The 23,930-nt window shown below is 37.0% G+C and overlaps 1 protein-coding gene across 3 annotated transcripts in view; it reads left to right on the top strand.

Moving 5' to 3' along the window:
- dym (dymeclin) overlaps positions 1-23,930 on the top strand; it is a 149,069-nt gene that overhangs the window by 67,669 nt on the left and 57,470 nt on the right. For all 3 annotated transcript variants that reach the window (XM_088629003.1, XM_088629001.1, XM_088629004.1), the window contains 2 exons: positions 8,092-8,205; positions 8,568-8,662. In XM_088629003.1, the coding sequence (XP_088485129.1) occupies positions 8,092-8,205; positions 8,568-8,662 (209 nt within the window). The remainder of the gene's footprint in view (positions 1-8,091; positions 8,206-8,567; positions 8,663-23,930) is intronic.

The following is a 23,930-nucleotide window of genomic DNA, read 5'->3' as shown; positions in this document are numbered from 1 at the left end:
TTTAGTTGTGTTTTGAGAACTGTATTGGTATTTTAAATAAAACAAGGTGAAGTTATACACTCGGATATTTCTATTTGTAGAATTTTAAAAAATGCAGCAGAGGTCATAGTGTACATATCCATGGTACAGATAGTAATGGATGTGCAGTAATAATGGATGAGTTTAGTAAAATTTATTAAAAAAACTCTCAGGCCTGCTAATTAAAATAAGCCAATGGATTTTATTAAGAAAAACAACTGTAGAATACATTTGATATTTTCACTGGTTTTCAGCTTCCCATAATTAATGCAGACTAGTTCCTGAAAATTAATGATAACTCTGATTTTCATTTTATTTCCCACGCAAGTTAGCCAAATAATTATGTCAATCAGTATAAACTCAGAAATCAGATTTCCTAATAAAAAAATGCATATAATGCCCTATTCAAAATGCCAGAATCAGTAACTTGTTCCTTTACACTGACACTGACTTGTTCACTGACACTTACTGTAGAGGACAGCAAAACCACTGACTACAATTTTAAGTGAAAAATACCCCAAGTGCCTGTAGCAAAATATTGCAGGCATTATCACATGCAATCTAGAGTGACCTAGAGTACTGGCAGTCCTGGAAATATGCGTTAGTTCAGTTTTAACAGAAATTAGTTTTGTTTTTATTGCATGCAATATAGATGAGCCACATGTCCAAAACAGCTGGTGAAATCAAATAACTGAACACTGAGAACACTGTTGTAACTCTGTATATCCTGTGAAAAGCATTCAGTTGGGTGGGGGTGTTTTCCTCAATACCTTAATGGAACATGTTTTGTCTGTCATTTGTTTTGTGACATTAAGTGCCTGGAGGCTGTGTCAGAATGTCCTACAGAATGTATTGACTTCAGTAAAAGAGCAGAGCTTGTGCTGTGAGGAACTAGTTTCCCATTTACCAGAGAAGATCTTGGACCCAACACTGGCCTATGAATTTCACCATCTTAATTTAATATAATTTAATATATTATGACTTCTTATCAAAACGTTTGAGATATGTACAGTATGGTATCTTCCATTGAAAGCCAAAAGAAGGTCTGTCAGCCCAAAGAATCTGAGGTACCTAAGGGATAGGTTGACTGTGTGTGCAGTACATGTATTGTTCTGTTCTATTCAAATATTAAGTAAGGTTATACCTTTTCTGAGTTCTAATTTTTTCCCCTTGATTTGCTGCTTGGCATGTGGATATACTTCGCTTTGCAAAAATCTGTGAGTGATGTCAGTGCCTGCAAGGACATAATTTCCTTGTTTCTCATCCCCTTACAGATCATCATCTTCTCTGAAGTATTGGTAAGAAGGGAACAGGTTTGTTTGTAGGGTTCTAGCTCCGTTGTCTCAGATGGGATCAATGGAGAGCTTCCTGTGTAGTCTGACAGAGGATAGTGAAGAGAGCAGATGGTTAGGTTTATCCTAATATGAATACTGTCATCGTTGTTCACTGCAGAGAAATCAGATAGATGAGCCCCTATTATTCTGAGAGGTAAATGGTTGAGAGCATGCAGAGCATGTACTGTACTCTTATAGCACATACTGATGGTGGACATCAGAATGATTAACTGCTGAGTTAATGCAAACTATTATTACTTAAATAAAAAAAAAACATTTTTTTCTAAGTCATACACACTTTCTAATTTAAAAATGCCACATTCCTTGTTTAAATTATATTATATTTAAATTCTATTTAATTTAGAAAGGATCTGACGAGGTCATTTTTATTTTAATTCTTGCTCTTGATGTGATATGTTGCAAAATGGTTGCTAGGCACCAGCACAACACACCATTGCCTAAATGGTATTATAAGGCAGCTAACCAAAGCAGCTTATATTAATTATTGAGCCACAGAGCTCAAACTTGGCTTCTATGTTTGTGAAGTGTGTTACTGGCGGAGAGCATAAACCCTTGTAATAGAAGACTTTGTACAAAAGTCACTGTCTCCTAGCAGTTTAACTCTCTGACTGGAAAAAAGAAAACAATGCATTTGTTCAGTGACAAGAGCTTTGGGGATATCTCAGTTCATTCTTCACTTCACTTGAGCTTTTGTTTTTGTGTATTATGGGCAAAACTACAGATGCAGAAAAATAACAGAGCAGTGTCTAAGTAAAACAGACCCTGCATCTCAGATCACATCACTTTAAAGGCATTCTGTTCACTCAGGAGCATTACATCTGCAAATACATGTCACAGGGTACTACCACAGACAGAATATTGCGGTCTCTTTAGATAAATATTAAAATATATTTAAGGAGTAACATGTATCCAATATCAAATAATGCAGGCATGTCTAAAATATATTGCTTTAAATGAAGATTAAACTGATCGTAACTGTATACAGAAAAATGATTGCACTTAAAATATGCAACTTGGAAGGTACTGTACATTTCAACCCTTAAAAGGTTTTTATGTAAAAAAGTGTTGCAATGGCCACCTAGTACCATCATATTGTCAGTTGTTTCTCTCCCTTAGCAATCCAGAAAGGAGAGCTTGGGAATGTCAGAAAAGGGAATGAGTTCTGGGTAGAGGTATGATTACCTTATTTTCAGTATAAGGACAATAACTGAAATAAACACAGGTTAAATGTTACAGCACTGCAAGACTGTACATGTCCTATAAGACTATTGTGAAATAATAAATAATATTGTGAATAATTCACACTCGAATATTCATACAAGAGACTGAAGTGAACAGCAAAAACACTGACTACAAGCTTGAGGTCCCTCAGTCACATCACAGCTACCTTAAATAGTGTTAATAAGCTTCAATGCATACAAACATTTTTTAAATGCGTCTCAATCATTGCATTTCAATTTTGAAATTGGGGTAAAAGGCTCTACTAGGGGCTTCTTTGCTTGTGACCATTTGGAGAAACCAAAATCTGCGGTTTCTTTTCTGCAGAAATTACTTTATTGTTTTACAGATGGTTAATTTGAATGCCTTCCTTGAGTGAAATTGAACATATCTTGTCTTAAAGTCTCAATAAGGGATTCGCTATTGAGGCAGCATGTTTATTATATGATTATCTACAATGGATGATAAATCCTTACGCAGGGCTTGTTTGAATGGTATTTGATAATTCCCTCAAATTATAATCAGAATCCAAGTAAACTCCTTAGTAAAAAAACTGCATAGACATTGTGCAAATAAGAACATGCTCAGCTTCTAAAGAATAATTATAAACTTACAGTGGTGTGAAAAAGTGTTTGCCCCCTTCCTTATTTCTTATTTTTTTGCATGTTTGTCATGTTTCAGATCATCAAACAAATTGAAATATTAGACAAAGACAACACAAGTAAACACAAAATGCAGTTTTTAATTGAAGGTTTTTATTATTAAGGGAAAAAAAATCCAAACCTACATGGCCCTGTGTGAAAAAGTGATTGCCCCCCCCCTGTTAAAACATAAATCAACTGTGGTTTATCACATCTTTGGAAAGCTGAGTTCAATTTCTCTAGCCACACCCAGGCCTGATTACTGCCACACCTGTTCTCAATCAAGAACTCACTTAAATAGGACCTGCCTGACAAAGTGAAGTAGACCAAAAGATCCTGAAAAGCTAGACATCATGCTGCGATCCAAACAAATTCAGGACCAAATGAGAAACAGAGTAATTGAGATTTATCAGTCTGGAAAGGGTTATAAAGCCATTTCTAAAGCTTTGGGACTCCAGCGAACCACAGTGAGAGCCATTATCCACAAATGGCGAAAACATGGAACAGTGGTGAACCTTCCCAGGAGTGGCCGGCCGACCAAAATCACCCCAAGAGCGCAGCGACGACTCATCCAAGAGGTCACAAAAAAACCCACAACAACATTCAAAGAACTGCAGGCTTCACTTGCCTCAGTTAAGGTCAGTGTTCAGGACTCCACCATAAGAAAGAGACTGGGCAAAAATGGCCTGCATGGCAGAGTTCCAAGACGAAAACCACTGCTGAGCAAAAATAACATAAAGGCTCGTCTCAGTTTTGCCAGAAAACATCTTGATGATCCCCAAGACTTTTGGGAAGATACTCTGTGGACTGACGAGACAAAAGTTGAACTTTTTGGAAGGTGTGTGTCCCATTACATCTGGCATAAAAGTAACACAGCATTTCAGAAAAGGAACATCATACCAATAGTAAAATATGGTGGTGGTAGGGTGATGCTCTGGGGCTGTTTTGCTGCTTCAGGACCTGGAAGACTTGCTGTGGTAAATGGAACCATGAATTCTGCTGTCTACCAAAAAATCCTGAAGGAGAATATCCGGCCATCTGTTCGTGACCTCAAGCTGAAGCGCACTTGGGTTCTGCAGCAGGACAATCATCCAAAACACACCAGCAAGTCCACCTATGAATGGCTTAAGAAAAACAAAATGAAGATTTTGGAGCAGCCTAGTCAAAGTCCTGACCAGAATCCGATTGAGATGTTGTTTCATGACCTTAAAAAAGCAGTTAAGGCTCGAAAACCCTCCAATGTGGCTGAATTACAACAATTCTGCAAAGATGAGTGGGCCAAAATTCCTCCACAGCGCTGTAAAAGACTCATTGCCAGTTATCGCAAACGCTTGATTGCAGTTGTTGCTGCTAAGGGTGGCCCAACCAGTTATTAGGTTTAGGGGGCAATCACTTTTTCACACAGGGCCATGTAGGTTTGGATTTTTTTTCCCCTTAATAATAAAAACCTTCATTTAAAAACTGCATTTTGTGTTTACTTGTGTTATCTTGTGTTATCACTTTTTCACACCACTGTAGTTTCTCAAAACTCTGAAATATTAAAGGACATACTGGTGTCAAAATATATATATATGTAAGTAAAAATAAAATGTTTAACGTTCTGCTTTTAGATACTAACAAGTAGAAAGCAAAGCAGAGTAAATCAAAGCTCTCCTGGAAACTTTCAAAACTCTTGCCAGTTGGCAATGTTTAGTTTCCTGGTCCTTTCTCTTTGCCAGGTTTTGTTTATTTTGCATTGTCGAAATTTAAGGTGAGAGGTTGGGATTCTCTTACAGTGAATCTCAGCCAAAGCAACAGTGAGGTTTTGCATTGATAAATCAGTATATATCTTGTTAATTGAAGAGGCTTTGAAGGTGTATTTTGTATTGTACAATGTACTGTAGATAGGCTGAGATATCAATGCACAAGACCGTGAATCTGAAACAGCAGGAGGCATAAGTGATAATCCAAATTCAATCAAAGAAATACCAAGTGACATTCTACTTTAGAGCCACTAAAAATCTGTCGTTCTTAAGTCATAAGAAACAAAATGGTTCTAAAACTTGCACAGAAGTGAACAATAGGCTGCACATATGTATATTAGAAGAGCTGTCCTGAACCCTGCGTGTACAGTACATTCAGCCTTGATCTGACTATATTTTATAGTCATAAAATGCAGTCAATAGTTCATGGTTGTGCTCTCATCATGTTTAGTATCTTGTCAAATACATACTAAATCAAGTCATCTTTATTATTTTCATGGTCAGGTATCACTCCTACAGAATAGATAGCTGTGACCTGACCCTACTCGGGCACACACGTATTTCTTGTTGTGGTTAATGCATAGACAGGGATGAGGAGGTTATCTCTTTTATACCAAATGAGCACATTCAGAATAAAGGCGATTATTCTGTTTCAGAAAGTGGGGTTGTTTCTCTTCAAATGTTGATACCAGTTCAACAGCAAATCTGTTGTTGTTTCTAATTAAATTTAAAACTGTATTTTGAAATAGACTTTAAGATGCAGCATGATTATTATTATTGTTTATGCAATAAAGCTCCGCAAGAAAGTAAAGCTTTCTTATCCATGTAGTATGAATTGTTTCAGTTCTTATTGAGCTTTAAGACAATTTCTGCTTTCATGAGATTTAGCATTTTTCCATCTTAAACCAGATGGAAGTTTCACAAATTAAAGCCACCTCTCAGTGGTCAGAAACAGTGTTTTTAGTGAGATCCAGTCATTGTGATATGCTGGTCTGCTACATGTAGTAAACTAGTTAACTAAGCCTACCTTGTAGCATTTAGCTACCAAAATAAAAGGAATCAAAATGCAAACACAAGACATTCAGGAACACTGTTAAAACAGAGGCACTATAAGACAGCAATCTGTCAGTAAAAAAAAAAAACATGGATTCTGTTAATTTACCATGAACCCTGTCTACATGTTAGTCGTGATATAGACAGGCCTGTTTAAACAAGGGAAAATGCCCTTGTGTTAGCCAGATCTGAGCTAACACAGTAAAGCTCTCTTTCAGTTTGGTATTACTTTTTATTCTAGCTGCCAAAACTCACCTGTTTTGGGTTTGGTGTAGTCTCTGTTGTTTGTCTGAAAATTAATTGTGAAGTGCTCCTTGTAAGAATTTAGCCATTTGCAAATGGTATCTGGATTTCACTCATTTGAATTCTCCTTCATTTCTCTCTTTTAAGGATCTGCTGGTACCGTCTGTTTTCCTATTAATGGGAGTTTTGTGAATTGAGGTTTCCTGGATTATTTTTTTTACTGCTTGCTATTTTAACTAGATGTACAGCCAAAAACAGCCTATGAGAACCTCAGGAAATATACAGGGGGAGATCTGAAAAGACACTGAAAAGAGTGCTCTATGAAGATCGTTGTGTGAGACAATGTATGTCCCCACAGTATTTCAATTTCCACCCTCCATAAGCTGCATAACCATCATAACTGGCGTTTTTGTGTAATAAAGCTGCTTTTTATAGTCCTAGATGGAATGTGAATCCTGAATTCCCTGACCACAGGCACTCGCACAATACGGCTGTACTGATAGAGCCTGGGATCAGAGCGCAGGGTCTGCCATTGTACAGCGCCCCTGGAGCAGTTGGTGTTAAGGGCCTTGCTTAGTAGCCCAACGGAGTAGGATTCCTCTGCTGGCTGCGGGATTTGAACCGGTACCCTTCTAGCCACAGGCGCAGAGGCCACAGAGCCACCGCTCCGCCCAATAATATCACATTGTGATGAATTACGTGTATTGATTTTATTAAAAGGAACATTATTCAGTACTGTAATGATCAAACGTAGCACTATTTATTTAAAGACAAAGGTGGTTGAATGTCAGCAAAACCTGCAAAGAAGATATACTGTACAAAGTTACATTTACTGTTTTAATAGGTATTCTGCCCCTTGTCAGTCAGTATTTTGTGGAAGCACCTTTGGCAGCAATTGCTGCTGTCAGTATTTCTGGATTGGTGTCTGCCAGCTTTGAACACAGGGATAGTATAATTTTGGCCATTCTCCCTGGCAGTACTGCTCCTGTTCTGACAGATTTGTGTAGGATAATTGATGGATTGCAATTGTCAAGCTACATCTTAAATTTGACTGGGCTTTTACATCTTTGACTGGCCCATTCAAGGACATTCACTCTCCTCAGACCAGTGACAAAAGTGGCTTTCAGTGTGGCTTTGGCCTTGTGCTTCAGGTCATTGGCCTGCTGAAATTAATTACAAGTACTGCAATAAAATGTGAAACAATTTCAGGAGGTGGATACTTCTCACCCCACTATCTCTCTTAAAGAAAGTAAGGGACTCAACATCTATAGTAGGTTGCTGCTTTTGTTGTTGTTTTAGGGCAGAATGTGACCTGATAAGATAACCAGAACCTTATGAAATAACATAATTCACAGGACCAAATGAGCACATTCAGAATGCCACAGGACTTCAAATGATTGTTTAACTTCACAACCACCTTGGTTTTGATGTTTTAATATTCACAGCAAAAGGTATTGAATGATTTCCCAGTAGTATCGGATCATGCAAAGTGTTAAAGGAAACAATTGTTCTTTTTGTCAGTATTTTTTTATTTCATTTACATACAACCTTTAATGTGCAGCCCTAAGATATGAGAAATGACATTTCATTGAATGCACATTCATTGCCAGCACAAATAAGAACCAGCTCACTAACTGAGGTGTATTGTGAGAAACATTTCATCGGATGCCTCCTTGCATCATTCTTCCTCCATCAAGGTTTGCGACAAACCCCCCACCCCACCACAAAACCTATACATTACCTGTATCAAATATAGAAAACAGCAGAAGGATAAAGGATTCCATTAATCATATTATTCTTTTGTGTTTTAAACCTCCACAGATATTGAAAAACATTACCTGGTACACTGAGCGTACTCTGTCTGAAATTTCCCTGGGGAGTTTACTGATCCTGGTGGTAATTCGGACCATTCAGTTCAACATGACAAGAACAAGGGTGAGCTTCGGAAACTAAAAAAATCAATAAGTCTTTAAACTGGATCATTTTTGCCACTTTTTCTGTTTTAACCTTTGAAGAATCTAGTGAGCAGCTCAGTGCTGTCCCTTTAAGTCATGTGATTCATTTTAAGGAAGCGTGTTGTACAGTAGCTTGACACAAAATGAAAATTGTTCCATTTTGTTTGGGTGTTGTGTATTACAGAGATTCAAAGGCATTTGACTCATCTGTAAATGTTGTTGTGTCTTGGGGAAAAAAAACAATTACAGAACTGTGAATGTTCAAATGAGCTGGTTGGTTATGTACACAAAGTTAATGGTAACTGTTTTGTTCACTTTTCACCCTTTTCTAATTTACTGCAGGATAAGTATCTTCACACAAACTGCCTGGCTGCTTTAGCAAACATGTCAGCCCAGTTCCGCTGCCTCCATCAGTATGCAGCCCAGAGGATTATAAGGTAAAGATTTTTTTTTCATGCAAGGAGTTTAAAGCTGGCTGTTTTTTACCTTTGCTTATAGTACATGAAAGTGTGTCAGTCCAATCTGACCTGTCACTGGATTGAATGCTCAGTGCTGAAATAAGGGTGGGAAAGTGAAGTAGTGGCTGTTTAAATTAGGATGACGTGTTACTAGGCTGGAACTATTTCTTCATCATCATATGAGAGGTGCCATGTATGTGAAGGCGGCAGCTCTTGAGATTTTGTTGGTTTGAGCTGTAGTTGCTATTTCATGCTGAGAAGTGTGCATCTGCCCTCGGGCTTCCCAGCATGTTTTGTTTTTTTTTATGAGCAAGCAAGGAAATGTTCACTTTAAAATACTCAAAGAGTAATGACTTCCTAAGAACCATTTGTGAGGCCAAGTAGATGTTTCCCCAGCCTTATTTACATTCTTCTGGGATTGGTACTGTATCCCAAATTCTTGATTGGGTTTATCAGGCTTAAAGAGGAGACACTTTTTTATCCATCACTTCATGGATGCACCACTGAGGGTAGAGTGGCGTTTGACATTTGGAATTTTGACCAGCAGATTGTTGGTTCGAGTTCCATATCTAGGCATGTGTACTTACATGTGAAACAAAATGCTTTTCCCATTTTGATTAATTTCACCTGTATAAAGAAGTACAAGAATCTATTAGAGATAAATCCTAAAGGGTCCAGCACCCCAATCAAGGGAAAACTTGGTAAACAACTTAGGATCATGTAACACTAATTTAGTAACCATGTACATGGTCACATGTTCATAGCATTTTACAGTTCTTACTTTAACATTGTAAGTTTTTTTGTTTGCATCACTTTCCATTATATCTTTGAATGTATAGTAAAGTGCTGCCATGTTTTCTTCTGTTTAATGGTTGTGCCATATGAGTAAACGGAGAACAGTGAAGTGGAGGTCCTTTGCCACAAAAGATCACATTTATCCTTCATCTTTGTGCTTTATATCCCTTTCCAATAAGAAGACAGAATTGGCAATTAAAAATTGGGTAAAGGCTGAACAAAATAATGTTTTGTAATTTGGTTTGAACAAGCACCGTGCCACCTGAGGTTTGCGAAATTATATCCACACAAATCAATTGAACCTCAGCTGGATATGGATAATGTCTTTAATTTGATTTGGTCTGGTTATGGTGGATGTTGTTACTGTAACCTTGATCAGTTCCATATAATTTCATCTCTTTGTGTGAATGCTGTTGAGCTGGTGTGCCTTCTCTATGTAGTTTTCACTAAATGTTAGTAGACGGCGTTCTTGTCTATTCTGAAACATTTATGTTGTATCCCATTATATATTATTTGTGTAGCCTAGATGATGCAGCTTGGGATTTTGGAAAACTGTATATAGCATTTGTACAGTATGTGCCTTGTATGTTATATATAATTAGTTGCTATTTCTGCTCTGATTTGATTGTGTAATCACTCTTGCATGTGCTCTAGTTTAGTGTTGTGTTTAATTGAGGGTGAGGGAGGTTAATCACAGTTGCAAACGTGAAATAAAATGTCTGATCAAACTCAACTTAATATACTTATCATCAGAAATGCGAAAACTAGTTTTAATTAATTTAATTTTCATGAGAATTCACAATGAATTGCAAGGGAAGTAACTGAGCAAGTAATCACAAAGGGAAAATAAACTAGAAAATTTAAGAAGGGCCACATTTATGCCACAGGAAATATTAAATGATCCAGTTCACGAAATGCCATATGGTTGAGCCTAGTGATAAAGATCAACTCAACATTTCTCAACATTTCTCATTAAACACGTGCAAAGAAGGAGAGAAAAGCATCCGAAAAGGCAGGAGCTGATGAGGGCAAGAGCTGTGCTGTGCTGAGGACAGATGGCGAAGTCAGGCGGTTACAAAAATGACAGCATGATGCAAGTCAGTTGGAAATAACCTGTCTCTAAAATAAAAACAGAATTGTATTGGGAAATTATCAGAGATAAACAACAACAAAAAACGAAGGCAAACATTCAAATATAATTACAGTTTAAAAACATTTTAAGGATGTATGTAGCATACACTGGCCCAACTCTTATATTGCGTGATTGTCTGCCTTGATCAGGGCTCAGACTCAGTCGTGTGAGCTGGGATAAAGGACATGGTGTAATGGTATCTTCAGAAATTAATGTAGGTGCTGCACATTCAAACATGCTGTTTACTCTGAGTTTTTGGTGTTCTGATTAGAGATAATAGGCTATTTTTGACTCACTTTTTTCCATGTCTGACATAATTCTGCCAACACCACATCATAGTACAATCGACTGACTTCACTCGCTGAAGCTGTCTGCTAGTGCTTTCTGTCCATTCTCTGGTGCAACTCGGGTTCATCTTTTTTGTTTTTCAAGGTTCTCCAGTAACACATGTAGACAAAACACCACACAGTTTAAAGTTTCCTACAACGTCGACTAACACACTTTGAGAAACTGGAAGCTATGTTTTTAAATTATATTTACATTTGCTTTCAGTTTTTCTAGGGTGGAAGCTAAAGCTAAAGTCAGCTTGAATAAATTCAGACATTTTCAGAATAATTCAGAATAAAATTCAGATATTTTCTTCTCCATGGTTGTACGAGGAATCCTCACTCTGTGCAGGAAAACAGGGTTCACCTGTTCACCTAATCTTGATGTTTTGCTGGGCACAGGTTTGGCATGGTGTAACCTGCCTCAGAAATTATAACATTTATAAACCGTTTGATTTCCTGCCTTTACAGAAGGTGATTTTCAGTTTCATTTCAGTTTCAGAGACACGGCTGCATTTCTGTTTAATGTAAATATATAACATATCAATTGAACAATGGTTTCTCCAGTTGTGTAGTGACTCATATGTCCTTCCACAGAGAAGGCAGCCTGCTTCACTATATTTATGTCCAGCTATTCCAGTCTGTATTATTACTCTGTCAGCCTATGTCATTATGCTCAGGCAGCAAAAGCAATTTACCCTTCTCTGTAAAAATCAGCAATGTAATTTTCAACTGAAAATCATATATTTCTCTTACAGTAGATATAAACACAGAAGGAGCCCGGATATGAGAAATATAGATCAGATGTTTACTTTTTTAAAGCTTTCATGCCATTATCTCCACAGTTACAATACTGTTTTCTTAATTTTGACAGACAATGAAATAGATTTGACTGTGTGGAAGGTTACACACTCTATTGATTGGTCTTCCATACAAGAAGGGGATGACAATCGTTCTGCTGCCCCCAGAAAAAGAAAATATGCATGGAATAGCAGAGTGGTGTATTTGTGGAGAATATGATGTATTCTGAAAAAAGAATTTTCAATGATGGATGAAACATTTCTAAACTGCACATGTGCCTCAGTCACCCAGGTCTTTAAGTTGTATGTCCAGACACAGTTAACATCAAACGGGGAGATGTAAATGTGAGTCACAAGGTCATTCAAACATGGATCCTATAATCATGTAGTGTAGCCTGTCGACAACTGTCGACAACTGCTGGGAGATTTTTCTGTTGCTAAGCAATGTTCTGGCTCTCTATTTTCTGAAGGTGATTATGGAGTTATGCGACCATGATCCATATTACATGTTAAATTTCATTGAATAAATTGCACACACTTTGCACACACAAATACAAGATATTTATGGCACCTTGAATGCTTTCTTTATCACCAGATTTAATGAAAAAGATGTTTTGGTCATTGTCACAATAAAGTACGAGTTTATCATCTATAGTTTTTAAACGTCATTATGTTTTTAATTAATTAATTTATTTATTACCGAATCCCCAAGTCTGCACAAGTAATGTTTGTTTTTCTAAATTAAATTAGGTACTAAAAAGCTCATTTGCAGGGGGCTGTAAGTTTGTATCTTGCACAACAATAAAAAAAGGACGTTGTTCAGGTTTATTACTGTTTTAATAAAGAAGATGGGGGACTGGAGCAAATTCAAATAAAAGATGCTGTAGTCTTGGTTATTCATTTTCTCAGAAACTGCTGTTGTACTAATTTAACAATGAAGCTGAGCGTAGACTTAAAATTAAAAAGGTCATCTTTTAAAAAACTGAAATTTAATTCTGTCTAATTTGTTTCTCTATCCTAAATGTGGTTTACTGGGTTTGCTATAATTGAAAATAAATAAACTCACTTCGTTAGTTCAATTTTAGTACCAAAGATGGGATTCTGCTTGTGTGCGATAAAGAATGTGAAATACTGTTGGATAAGCCTAAAGGGTGTTTTGCTATTTCAAAGCTTAACTGTTCAAGGCTTCTGCTTCTCACACTGTGTTTTTTACCCCACAGCCTCTGTTACTCTATCTTCTTAACAACTCTTTTTCACTCCTGAAAAAGTTTATTTTTAAACAGCACACCAGAGAAAAAAAACAGTTTGATTTTTGGTAGCAATATTGGCACAGAATACGTGTGATTATGGAAAGCTGAAGAGAAAGACAAATAAAAATTGATACCAGTGTCATGGCTAAGGTGGAATTTTCACCATTTTCTCTTGCTGTGTTTTATGGAGAAGGGACAATTCAAAGAAGAGTGGGAGCCAGTGGTTACACAGTAGTCAAGGGAACTACTGTATATCGCGGCAGAGGACGACAAAATACTGCAAGGAGAAAAAACAGCAGGACCTCCAACTTTATTGCGATGGCTTTTTCAGCTGTCGGCAGTTTGTCAGCACCAAAGTCAGAGTGGGCGAACAGCAGCCATAGGCAGGGTATGAACTGAGGGTGTCCAAATTGTTTTTTACCTAAAGCTTTTACCTAGCTTTTCACAGTCCAGGCAGTGTCTAGGAGGGCAATGTTTGGTATTTTCCATAGGCTCTTAATTCTTAAATACACTTTGTGAGACTTGCTGAACTAGTGTACAATAGATTAACATTATAATTGGTATTATTAAAGTAATGTGGTATTCTGACATGGTAGTAAGGATCACTAAGTCACCTGGAGCTAAGGAATCTACACTAAAGTGCCTGGAATTGTCTGTTATTCAAAGCCTCGAAACTGATGCAGAGCAGAGTCAGCAGAAGTTACGAACTTTCAGGGAATCCAAGAAGGAAGCAGTTGGGTCTAATGACTACAATCTGTTTGCTAGCATCTCCCCCAAAACACTGAAAAGCCATCATTGTTCAGAAGCAGAGACAATTGTTTTTGATGGGATGGGTCCAGGCCCAGGCTGCCTGCCACCCTCCATAACCTCTTAAAGCAGAGAGAAAGACAGTGTGCAGGTGGTGAAAGACTTAACACGGAAATGGAAAAATTGAGCAAATGTGGGTTTGTCATGATTTTTCGTAGCAATCTTCTAGGGGTAGGTCACAAGTGACAGGTCCGCGGAGGTTTAGGAATGCATGTCAGCTGTTTTTGATGATGTAATATAAGGGATTGTACAAATGTCTGAAAACTTTGACGGATCTTTTTGTGACTGAAAAGAAATAGATGGTTAAGATGTAAAGGAGGTCTTTCCTATGTGTAAGTAACAGAATTAAATGCAAACCATAATCTTTTCAAAGTATCCACATGACAACTCAGGGGTAGTGTCAGTGCCTTACCTCATTTAAGTCTATGATGCCATTCAGTGTTATTACACTGTGGTTCTTGTGTTTTTCTTCTTTAGAGCCGAATATTTCATGCTTTCTCATTCACCAAAATGCAGAAAGCAGAAATAAAAACGAATTATGCTTGCATTGTCCTAATCAATAAAATTCACTGTCAACTTAATGAGCACTGTCACACTGCAAACACTTAAACACAGGCAGTCCTAACTCTGATAAAAAAAAAACATTTGGAGACTCAAGCCAATGACATCTGAGAAGCCTGAGACAGTGGTGTACAAGCAATGAACACCCCATTAATCAGTGCATTATAATCCTGGATGTGACTTCCTTATGCTATTTACTTTATGAATGGAGCACCTCGGCTTTACTGCTTTTCCAGGGCAAATGTAGTGCAAAAGCCGCATTTAATGCATTTCAGTGCATTCTAGTAGTTGAAACACTTCTGTAGCAATAGTAAAATAGTTATGATTAAAACCGAGAGTCTTGGAGAATCTTCAGGTGTTCTATAAGTAATTGTATTTGTTGGGTCCTGAGGTGTCCGCCCCCTTATCTCGTAATTACAAGAAAAGCATCTCCTAATTACGAGATAACTAATTATCTCGTAATTACAAGATAGCAATGATTACTTTGGTGTGTGTACAGCCTGTTACGTTGTGCACTGAATGCAACTTGAAACTAATGTGTCAATGTCCAGCGCTGCAGAATTTGTATGGATTTGCTTTCGACTGGAGATTAGTCATAATGAAATCTAGCAATTTTTGGCACATATGAACACAGTTATTATAAGCATGAGGACCAGTTTTGTGGGATTTAGAGATGAAAGCAATGCTAGTTCTGTAATGAGCAGTTATACATGCAGTCAGTCCCACTGCTTAAAACTGTAAGTCCACACGTAGCAATATAGGTATTATATGACAATTGTGCTATCGCGTGATCACATAAATTACGCGAAAATTTCTATCTTGTAATTATGAGATAATTTTCTCATCGTTACGAGATAAGGGCGAGGATTTATTTTTCCTCCATGGCAGCAATCGTACATTGTTTCAAAAGTTCATTTTAAATTGATATATGCTGTCGGATATACAGTGAATTTTGTCTGTGATTCAAAACCATTATTTCAACAATTGGATTTCATTTCCTTTTAATGGTAATGGCATTGTTAAGACCTACAGTACATGTTATGTTGTCTTGTTGATCCCTTACAAGCATGAATTCACAGACAACTTTCCTTATGGGTCTCTCCTGTCTTCAAGTGTGTCAAACTTACCCTCTTTGCTGTTGTTTCATTTTTTCCATATAATTCCTAATCAAACATTTTTTTTCTTGATTTCTGATTTAGCATAACATAAAAAATACTTTTTTAGTTTATTGCTGAAGCAATGTACATGGTAAAGTGCAGTAACCATAATATATTTTCAAGCCTGATAGTATTTCCTTCTTTAGTCAACTGATTATACCATTTAAGTGGTGGTTTCAGTAAAATGAAAGCTAAAACACAATCAGCCTACCAGATCTGAGTTTGAAAAGTCTACGTTTAATACATTCTTCTCTAATGGAGAGAAATGGGTCCATAATTGTCAGACCATTCCTTTATTTTAGTTTTTTCTACATGGTTTTTTGTATAACTACAAAGTTTTGTGACTAACAGTACTAACTGCTTATCATGGGGAATGACAACGAGGCTGGCTGTCCTAGTGATGTGCAGAAAGGGGAATGCTGGGAAGCATCACTTCAAAGTTGTGGCTGCTGTTTTTTACACTTCCGCTTTGGCTGGCCTTTGACCTGAGACATAAGTGCCTGTCATCGGGTGTCTCGCCTGTTCCTCGTTCTCCATCCTTTTTGCCTGTTTTCTCCTCTGGAATCTACCTCCGTTCCTTCACTGTGGCGCGCTATGCCACCCTCTGGCTGGAGAATAAACGAAAACATGAAAGATAAGAGAAAGAGAGAAAAGAAAATCCCAACTGTTTTTTCTTTCTTCTTTCTGTCTCTTCCTTCCCCTTGTTTTTCAGTTATACCTGCCGCCACATGCGGAGATACTTGTATGTCTTGGACAATATGTATTTCCCTCGCTCCAATTGCACCACGCTGGAGCACTGCTTCACTTCCCTGGGTGACACGGGTGAAGAACTCCTGCACTTTACTTGCTCTTACATTCTCAGGTCCTATGCTTCCAGGTTAATAACCTTTGCTGTCCATGTTTTGACTGCATGTCTGCATGTTCAATGTGACTGCTTATAGCATGACTAAATGTAATGTTTTTTTTAATCCTGCCATTATTAGCCTTCTTATCTTTATTAGAGGGGGGAGGGGGAAATGGGCCCAGATTATGCTATTCCAGACACTCTGAACAATTTTGATTTGAACACTGAAGTAGATGGATTGCTCCACTAGGAGGTTTAAAAATTATCTGAAATTCATATTTCATCATGCTACATTTCACAAGGACCACAATTTGCCATTCCTGATCAATTAACTTTCTAAATTGATTAAAGCTCATGTGCACTGAGACTTTAACAAAATCATGAGTTCAGGGTGACCTATCATTGAGTGGATCTGGGTAACAGTCTAAAATAGTGTCATGTAGTACTGTACAGCAGTGTGCTCTTTTGGAAGGCAGTCGGTAATCACCATCATGATGCTAAAAATGGACTTCTTGAAAACAAATGGCTATAAGATTTCCTTGACACTAGCAAAGGCATTGTAAATGCTGTCACAGGTTCACAGCTGGATTAAGTTTGCTTTATTTTTGTTGGAGAGGATTTGAAGACATGCTGTTTTGGTATTTCTCTTTGCTTCTTTTATGTGTTCATGCTGTTGTGTAATTCAAGTTTTTTTTAACATACAGTAGTACTCGATGCTTTTCTAACCAGGCTTTTTTCCCTCGATAAAAATACTTTACTTCTTTTCCTATCATATTAGCAACTTTGAACACGTAAAAGTTTTTACACGTTACTGCAAACTTTCTCTATAGACGCTAATTCTGGTATGACTTTCTTTTGGGAACTACAAATTGTGTGCTGTAGCACACTAACACATTTCCTGTGATGCATTAAAAACATAAATAAGTTGAGAGTCTATTTCTTCTAAACAAGAGAATAATGCAAACGGATTTCAGTCTCGGGTAGAAAATGGAATGCACATATAGCTGGGGTAAATCTGACACATTAATGCTCAAATCCATTGCAAATCAAAGGAGGTTAAATACCAATGGAGGTCTATTTTTTTCAATGAACCAGTTCATTGCCTTTTGAGTCCTGCATTTGCTGCTAGCAACACTTGTACTCAATTTGGTATCAACATGACAAGAACATGTACAGTATTTCTCTTTGGAAAGCCATATACACACATGCTGCCTGCTAGGGAAGTCTAACAAATGTGTGTTATGTGACTGTGCGTTGATATGCTGACCTTTTCCATAACTGTGCACAAAAGTAAGTTGAATTGTATAGAAAGAATATATTATATATGTGGCATTGGAGACTACATAAGCCATCACAAAATGCTAATTGTGATTTCTGCCCACCTGGTATTGTAGCCTAGGCATACCATTTCTCCCTGTGCCAATTATTCAACACCAAGCCAACATGTACAGTACTTTCTGACGCATTCAGTTTGGAGCTGTTGTCTTAAGCTGCAAAACCTGATCTTGCCACAGTGACGTTCAGGTGTCTCTGCACAGTTTGGAATTTAGGATAGCGATGATCCTGGAGATGCCTCAGTTGGATATGCTGATTGTGTGCAGGCATGGAGATGCATACTGTAGCTGCTTTGGCCCATTGTCAGTAGCGAGTTAAAGACGTTAGATTGCATTGTGTCTGCAGACATGATCAAGTCAACCAGTGCACACTACAGTGTCTGGTGACCCTGGACATTGATATTCCTGCCCTCAGTATCCCAATGGCCTCTTCCCTTCTACATTGCAGTGGTCATGACATTTTGACTCTGACATAATTAGTGTGGGTTTTCCTCAGTTTTCTGTTCCCATGGTAACAGATGCAATACTATGTGAACACAACACGATCACGTCCACGCATCTACAAACTATTCCATCATATACAGTGTTACTGTACAGGTGACTGGGATTTTTTTTACAGTTGGTTAATTTGTTGGTTAATTTGTTGGTTAATTTGTTTATTAAATGAAATAAAAGATTTTACTGATAATATACTGTAGGGAAAATATTGCAAACAAGTTTGTTTGTTGTCATTTTAATGCCTCTCACTATGTTTAAAATAACCTAGCTTTAGTTAGTGATGTGTTTTTATCACAACTCAGTTGCTATCAGACTATTTTATCTCCATTGATATTTAGACTAGAAATTGTTCAAAAATAAAATACATGTTGTTCTTCTAGCTTATGTTAGGACAGGAAATCAATGTGCTTTTATTTCCTCACTGGTTAAATGAGAAATATCCTGGTAAATATTCTTTTTAAAATAGGCATTGACATAGTATACTTATCATAACAATGCACTCAAAAACAGATCTTTAAAATAAAAAACCGTGAATAATGTTTCAAGGAAATCTGATAGATCAAAAATTAAATAAAGAAGGTTAGAACTCTTAAAAATCTGTTTGTGTCTTTATGCAGTATAAGATGCACTACATATCAAATAGCATTGACTGGAAGCAATGTAGTTAATAACCATCTACTGCTATTTGCTGCATTTTTATACTGCCTTTTGAATAGAAGGAGTTTAACTGGCTTCATACCAGACTTTCCAGACATCCAGATTTCCTATCACCTTAATAAATCTAAAATATTTGGCAGGTCTGTGTAAGTTTGTTGATTGAATTTACTGTCTTACTATCATCTTAAAACAGTATGATCCATCTCATACACAGGCATTTTTAATAATTTTTCTATCTAGCAATTTATGACCAAAAAAAAACACTTGCCTGAAAGGATTGTGTTAGCTAACGGATTGGATTGAATCTTTTCATAGAGTTGTGCTTTTTCAGATGTAATACCTGAGGCCCACTAAAAACATTTAATTGGTAAAATACATTACCCCATTAGTTACAACAACTGTGTATGAGAATGTGAGAAAAGTTAGGAAAAATCTTATATCTTTCGAGATAAGGATAAATGTTCTTTTTTTGTAGTAAATTCCAGGAATATAAAAAAAATTGTCTGTGCTCTGAAAATTAGCCAAGAGTTAGGAATTTTATTTTTTAGAATCATCGTGTTTAGAGAACATTGTTCTCTAGTTGCTTCTGAAGCGAAGGTCCAGTGCTGTTTCTTGGGTGGCTTCACTACATATAGATGATTGTTTATGACCAGACAAAGGCAACAACACTGTTCTTAAATCTGGTTGTGTCCTTGGCAACAGGAGATTCTTAAAGACATGTTTGTGTTATTTTGTGACAGTACATGCAGCTGCTTCAGTACAATAATATGGCAAAATCACAGGTGCAGTATTAGCAGTTCCAGTTAATATGCTCTATCTACAGTGAAGGTGTTTGATTCACTAGATCTGTTCCCAACCTCCAACAGGTAGCAACTCATTTATTTTCCACCTGTCTCTGAAATTGATAGTCATGATGTGCCTGCTTGCATTGTTCTTGATTTTAGGTCTAGCAGACATCTTACCCCAGACATTCTGGTACATTGCGAGCGCATGGTTTTTGCATGTTGACAGGTTTGGTGTTTCAGTGAAAAAAGTGATCTGCCCTCTTACTTTCTGTTGTTATAGACAGGGAATGTTTTAATAACATAATTCATAATTTTTAATAGCATTATTATTATTAAAATAACCTACCACATTACTGGAGAGTTTGCCTACTGTCAAGTGTAAGGCAACAGCTACTTTTTCTGGCAACTTTGCTACAATTCCTCATAATTTATAACCTTTAATAATATGAGTATGTGCTCACTTTATTTTAGAATGTACACACACGAGTGGTATATTTAGATTATCATTCACTTTTCTTCTATTCGCTTTCCGAAATTGTTTGCTTTGCTTTATTTCCTCTGCAGTTTGGTTTGGTTTCTTAAATATCCTGTAGCAAAATTATAAAACTGTCTTTCTCAGACTTGCTTTTCACATTGACAGAATAAACAATAAGTCAACAAAAGTATGTTTGCCTTAAGCAATGAGATTCCACAAGTGACATATACTCAAAGAACTCAAATATGTATCAATAACATGCCCCCATACCCTTATGAAATAGGAACAGAAACCATCAAATAACATATTTCAGATTGGATCATGTGTCTTTTTTTTTAAAAGGTGTTATATTGTAAATTTAATAGCTTTTCACAGAGAAAAGACAAGTCCAGATCACACCCCTAGTTAGTATTTTGTAACTGTCCTTTTGCATGGATTACACTGACAAGGTGGCTGCTGTAGTGTGCTGCAAGGCTCTGACTGAACAGAGATAGAATTGCTTTTGGTCAGTCAAACCCTTAGTTTTCCTTTTCTGATCCTTGGCCATGAGTTCGGACCAAATCGTTGGATTGGATTGAAGTCTGGAGCTTGAGACGGCCATGAGAGAATGTTCAGTTTCTTTATAGTTAACCATTTCTTTGTCACTGTGGATGTAGGCCTGTTTGTGTCATTTCCACGCTGGAATGTCCATTTTTGGCCAAACATGAGCTTCTTGGCAGGAAGAACCATTTGTCTGGCCAAAATGTCCTGGTACATGATTTCTCCTATCTCGACAAGGGCTCTAGGACCTGTAGATAACATACAATCCCAAAACAAAATAGAATATTTAATAATGGCACAAGTGTTTTCTCAACTTGAGCTTTTTTTTACGCTAGGTAATTCTGCTAAGCATGCCCAGGAACCTCATTTTTTGTTGTTCAGAATCTGACCATAAGACGTATTCCAATTGGCATTCAGATGTAGTTTGATAAATTCATATCTTATTATTGTGGTTTGCACTCAGAAAAGGCTTCTTCCCTGCAACTTGTTCATGAATGCCCCATTTATACAGGAGTGGTCGCATGGTAGTTTTCGACATTTAGTATCTGTAGGATTCCAGTGTGTTAAGGATCTCCAGCTGTTCCCTTTGGATTTATGGTTGCTTCCCAAGCCGCTTGTCTCATAGCCTGTGGTAGCAAAGTACATTTGCTTTCTCTTCCTACTAAGGTTGCCATTATACCAGTAGCCTTAAATGTCTTTATAAAGAGCACTACATTGGAAAGTGGTAGATTAATCTTTTTAATGATTCCTTTACAGCCGTCCCCCAACTTATAGAGGGGAATGACCATTTGCTTGCAGTCTTCATAAAGTTCTCTGACTTTAATCATGATGATGCATGCTGAATGTCTTCTGTGTATTTGCCTCCTTTTATAACCCAGAGAAACAGGGAACCTTCTGAGGAGTCTGTACAATTCTCGAGGCTTCAGTTGCACTTCCAAAGAGTAGAATGTTATTGTAGATTTGGTTTTGTTGGATTTTATTTAAAGCGATACTTAAGACGTGTGCACAAATGTTACCTTTGTGTTTCCAGGAATTCAGTTAATTATGAAAAATATTACTTTGCTCTGTGCAATACAATTATGATTACAGTCTAAAATATTTATAATTAATTTATGCAAAACTCGTTAACCCACCTGTACCTCATGCTGTTGTCAGATGTTTTTTTTTTGTATGTGTGAATTCTGGAGTACTGAAACTGAAGGGCACTGCACATGTTACTCATATGAAATTAGAATTACAACCTACTGTATCTCAAGGTGAATATAAGGAAAACTGGGGGCTTTAGATTTTTTCTCTAATGAAGATTTAAATAATATTTTCTGTTACAAATATACTGTATCAACAATACATATGTGAAATTCAATTTATATATCACCTGAAAACCAATATTTGAATTTAGGTGTCAAATAGCTTTTTCTGGGGACTAGGTGTAATCTAAAGGAAAAGCAATTATTTTATCCACCCCCCAAACTTGTTTCCTGTGCTAAACTGTGAAAAGATTATACACAAGCTTAAAAAAATTGAAAAAGCACAAAACAAAGTATGCTATGTTAAGGGAAAAAAAAGAAGAAAGAATAAAAGGCTATGGGCTACATCCCTGCAAGAGCAATGAAAATGAGATGGATGCACTGAAAAAATAATGGATCGTCACAGAACCAAGAAAATACTAGAGTTGACCATAAGAAGAAAAAAAAACTTTTGCAAAGCAGCAAGTTGAAATCCAGACATTTGCTGGTACAGAGTGCTCTCGAGGCCTTCATACAGGAATGACTTGATAAAAGCTTGTGATGAAATATCTATGTCTGTCTCTATATCTATATATTTACATGCTGCTGTGCAAAAGTCTTAGACAGCTTGGTCCCAATCAGGAGCTATTTATACAGGTTTCCCTTGCCAAACACAGGGGGTTACATTCCTGAAAGACCCTACATCTGGTGAAACCACAGTTGGTAAATACTTGAGACGAGGGTACACAGGGGGTTGGGCTCACATGGTCCATGTTCGATTAATCAATGGCTAACTTGCAGATTTGTGAAATAAAATTAAACAAAGGAAAGTAATGAAGAGTGGTACGCAACATGGATTTAAAGTTTAAAGTGTCTTTGTGAATGAGGGAAACCTGTATATTTGAATGAACATCAACAATTCAGAGAGGGGAGTTCTTACTACTGGACCACAAATCACACAACATCACATTCATCAATCAAATCTAATTTGCTTAGATTATATCTAGCACAGAAGTGTATCTACAATAGAACTATGATCCCTACATTAAGAAGGGTGCCATAAAACCATCTCGTATAGGTCCCCCACAACGCGCACTTGTTTTTATGCTGTGATCTTTCAGTGTGACACAGACAGCGGAGTTACTCGGGCCCTCTTGGAGCCTCCAAAAACGTCCAGGATATAGGGCTTACCCTGCAGTATGACCAGTGGCTTTAAGTTTAACTGAGTGAGCCTGTCTTTTTTAAAACAAACTGAATGATGAGAAACAACTGTTTTCTTTGGTGGTATTGTGCAATAGCATCTGAATTCCTCATTCCAATAACATTTCGTAATATAATAGGTTTACAGTTTGGTATTTAAGGTTTTGGTGACTTTTTAAATAACAGTTTAATAAGATGTAAACAGTTTTATTTATTCTAGTCCATTAAACATACAGAGCACCACCTTCAATGTTACAATAGACTCCTTAAATTTTGAAGGCCACCGAAAAGGTTTCGGTCATCTTCAGAAAAATGAAGCGTGTTTTGTTCACTTATGTCGTCTCATTTTGTCCAGACTCCTCACATTACAACTGAGCCAGTAGGTCAGCATGACACAGATGCCTGGCACTTTGTGACACAGAACAGCAGCTTGTAGACTAAACATAAATAATACAAGGGACTGTGGAAAAAAAACAGTGCCTTTTATATATCAGTGACACATAAAACTTCATGTTGAATCTTTAAAATCGGTGCTTATTTCTTCATATGTGAATGGTTCATAACACTGTAAACCACATAGAAACAAATGAAACAAATGCTAGAAACCATTGCTGTTGGTGAAGTTTTGACTAAAGAATATGAAATACAACAGCAGTGATCTCATATTCCCTTTACTGTCAAGCTCAGAACTTTTCAGCTGCCTTCATATAATCCCTGAGGCAACATAATTACAGAATCCATTCAAATATTTTACATAAGCCGTTTAGTTTTCAGTAGGAGAATAGAGAAAAAACCTAAACCTTTTTGTGAGTTTAGTAAAAGTAAAATGCCAGCTTTCCTTTCTTACCACAATAATTTAT

Source organism: Lepisosteus platostomus, chromosome 4 (genome assembly GCF_059453375.1).
Source record: "Lepisosteus platostomus isolate fLepPlt1 chromosome 4, fLepPlt1.hap1, whole genome shotgun sequence".
NCBI lineage: Eukaryota > Metazoa > Chordata > Actinopteri > Semionotiformes > Lepisosteidae > Lepisosteus > Lepisosteus platostomus.
Note: the sequence above shows the minus strand (reverse complement) of the source record. Positions and strands in the feature narration are given on the sequence as shown.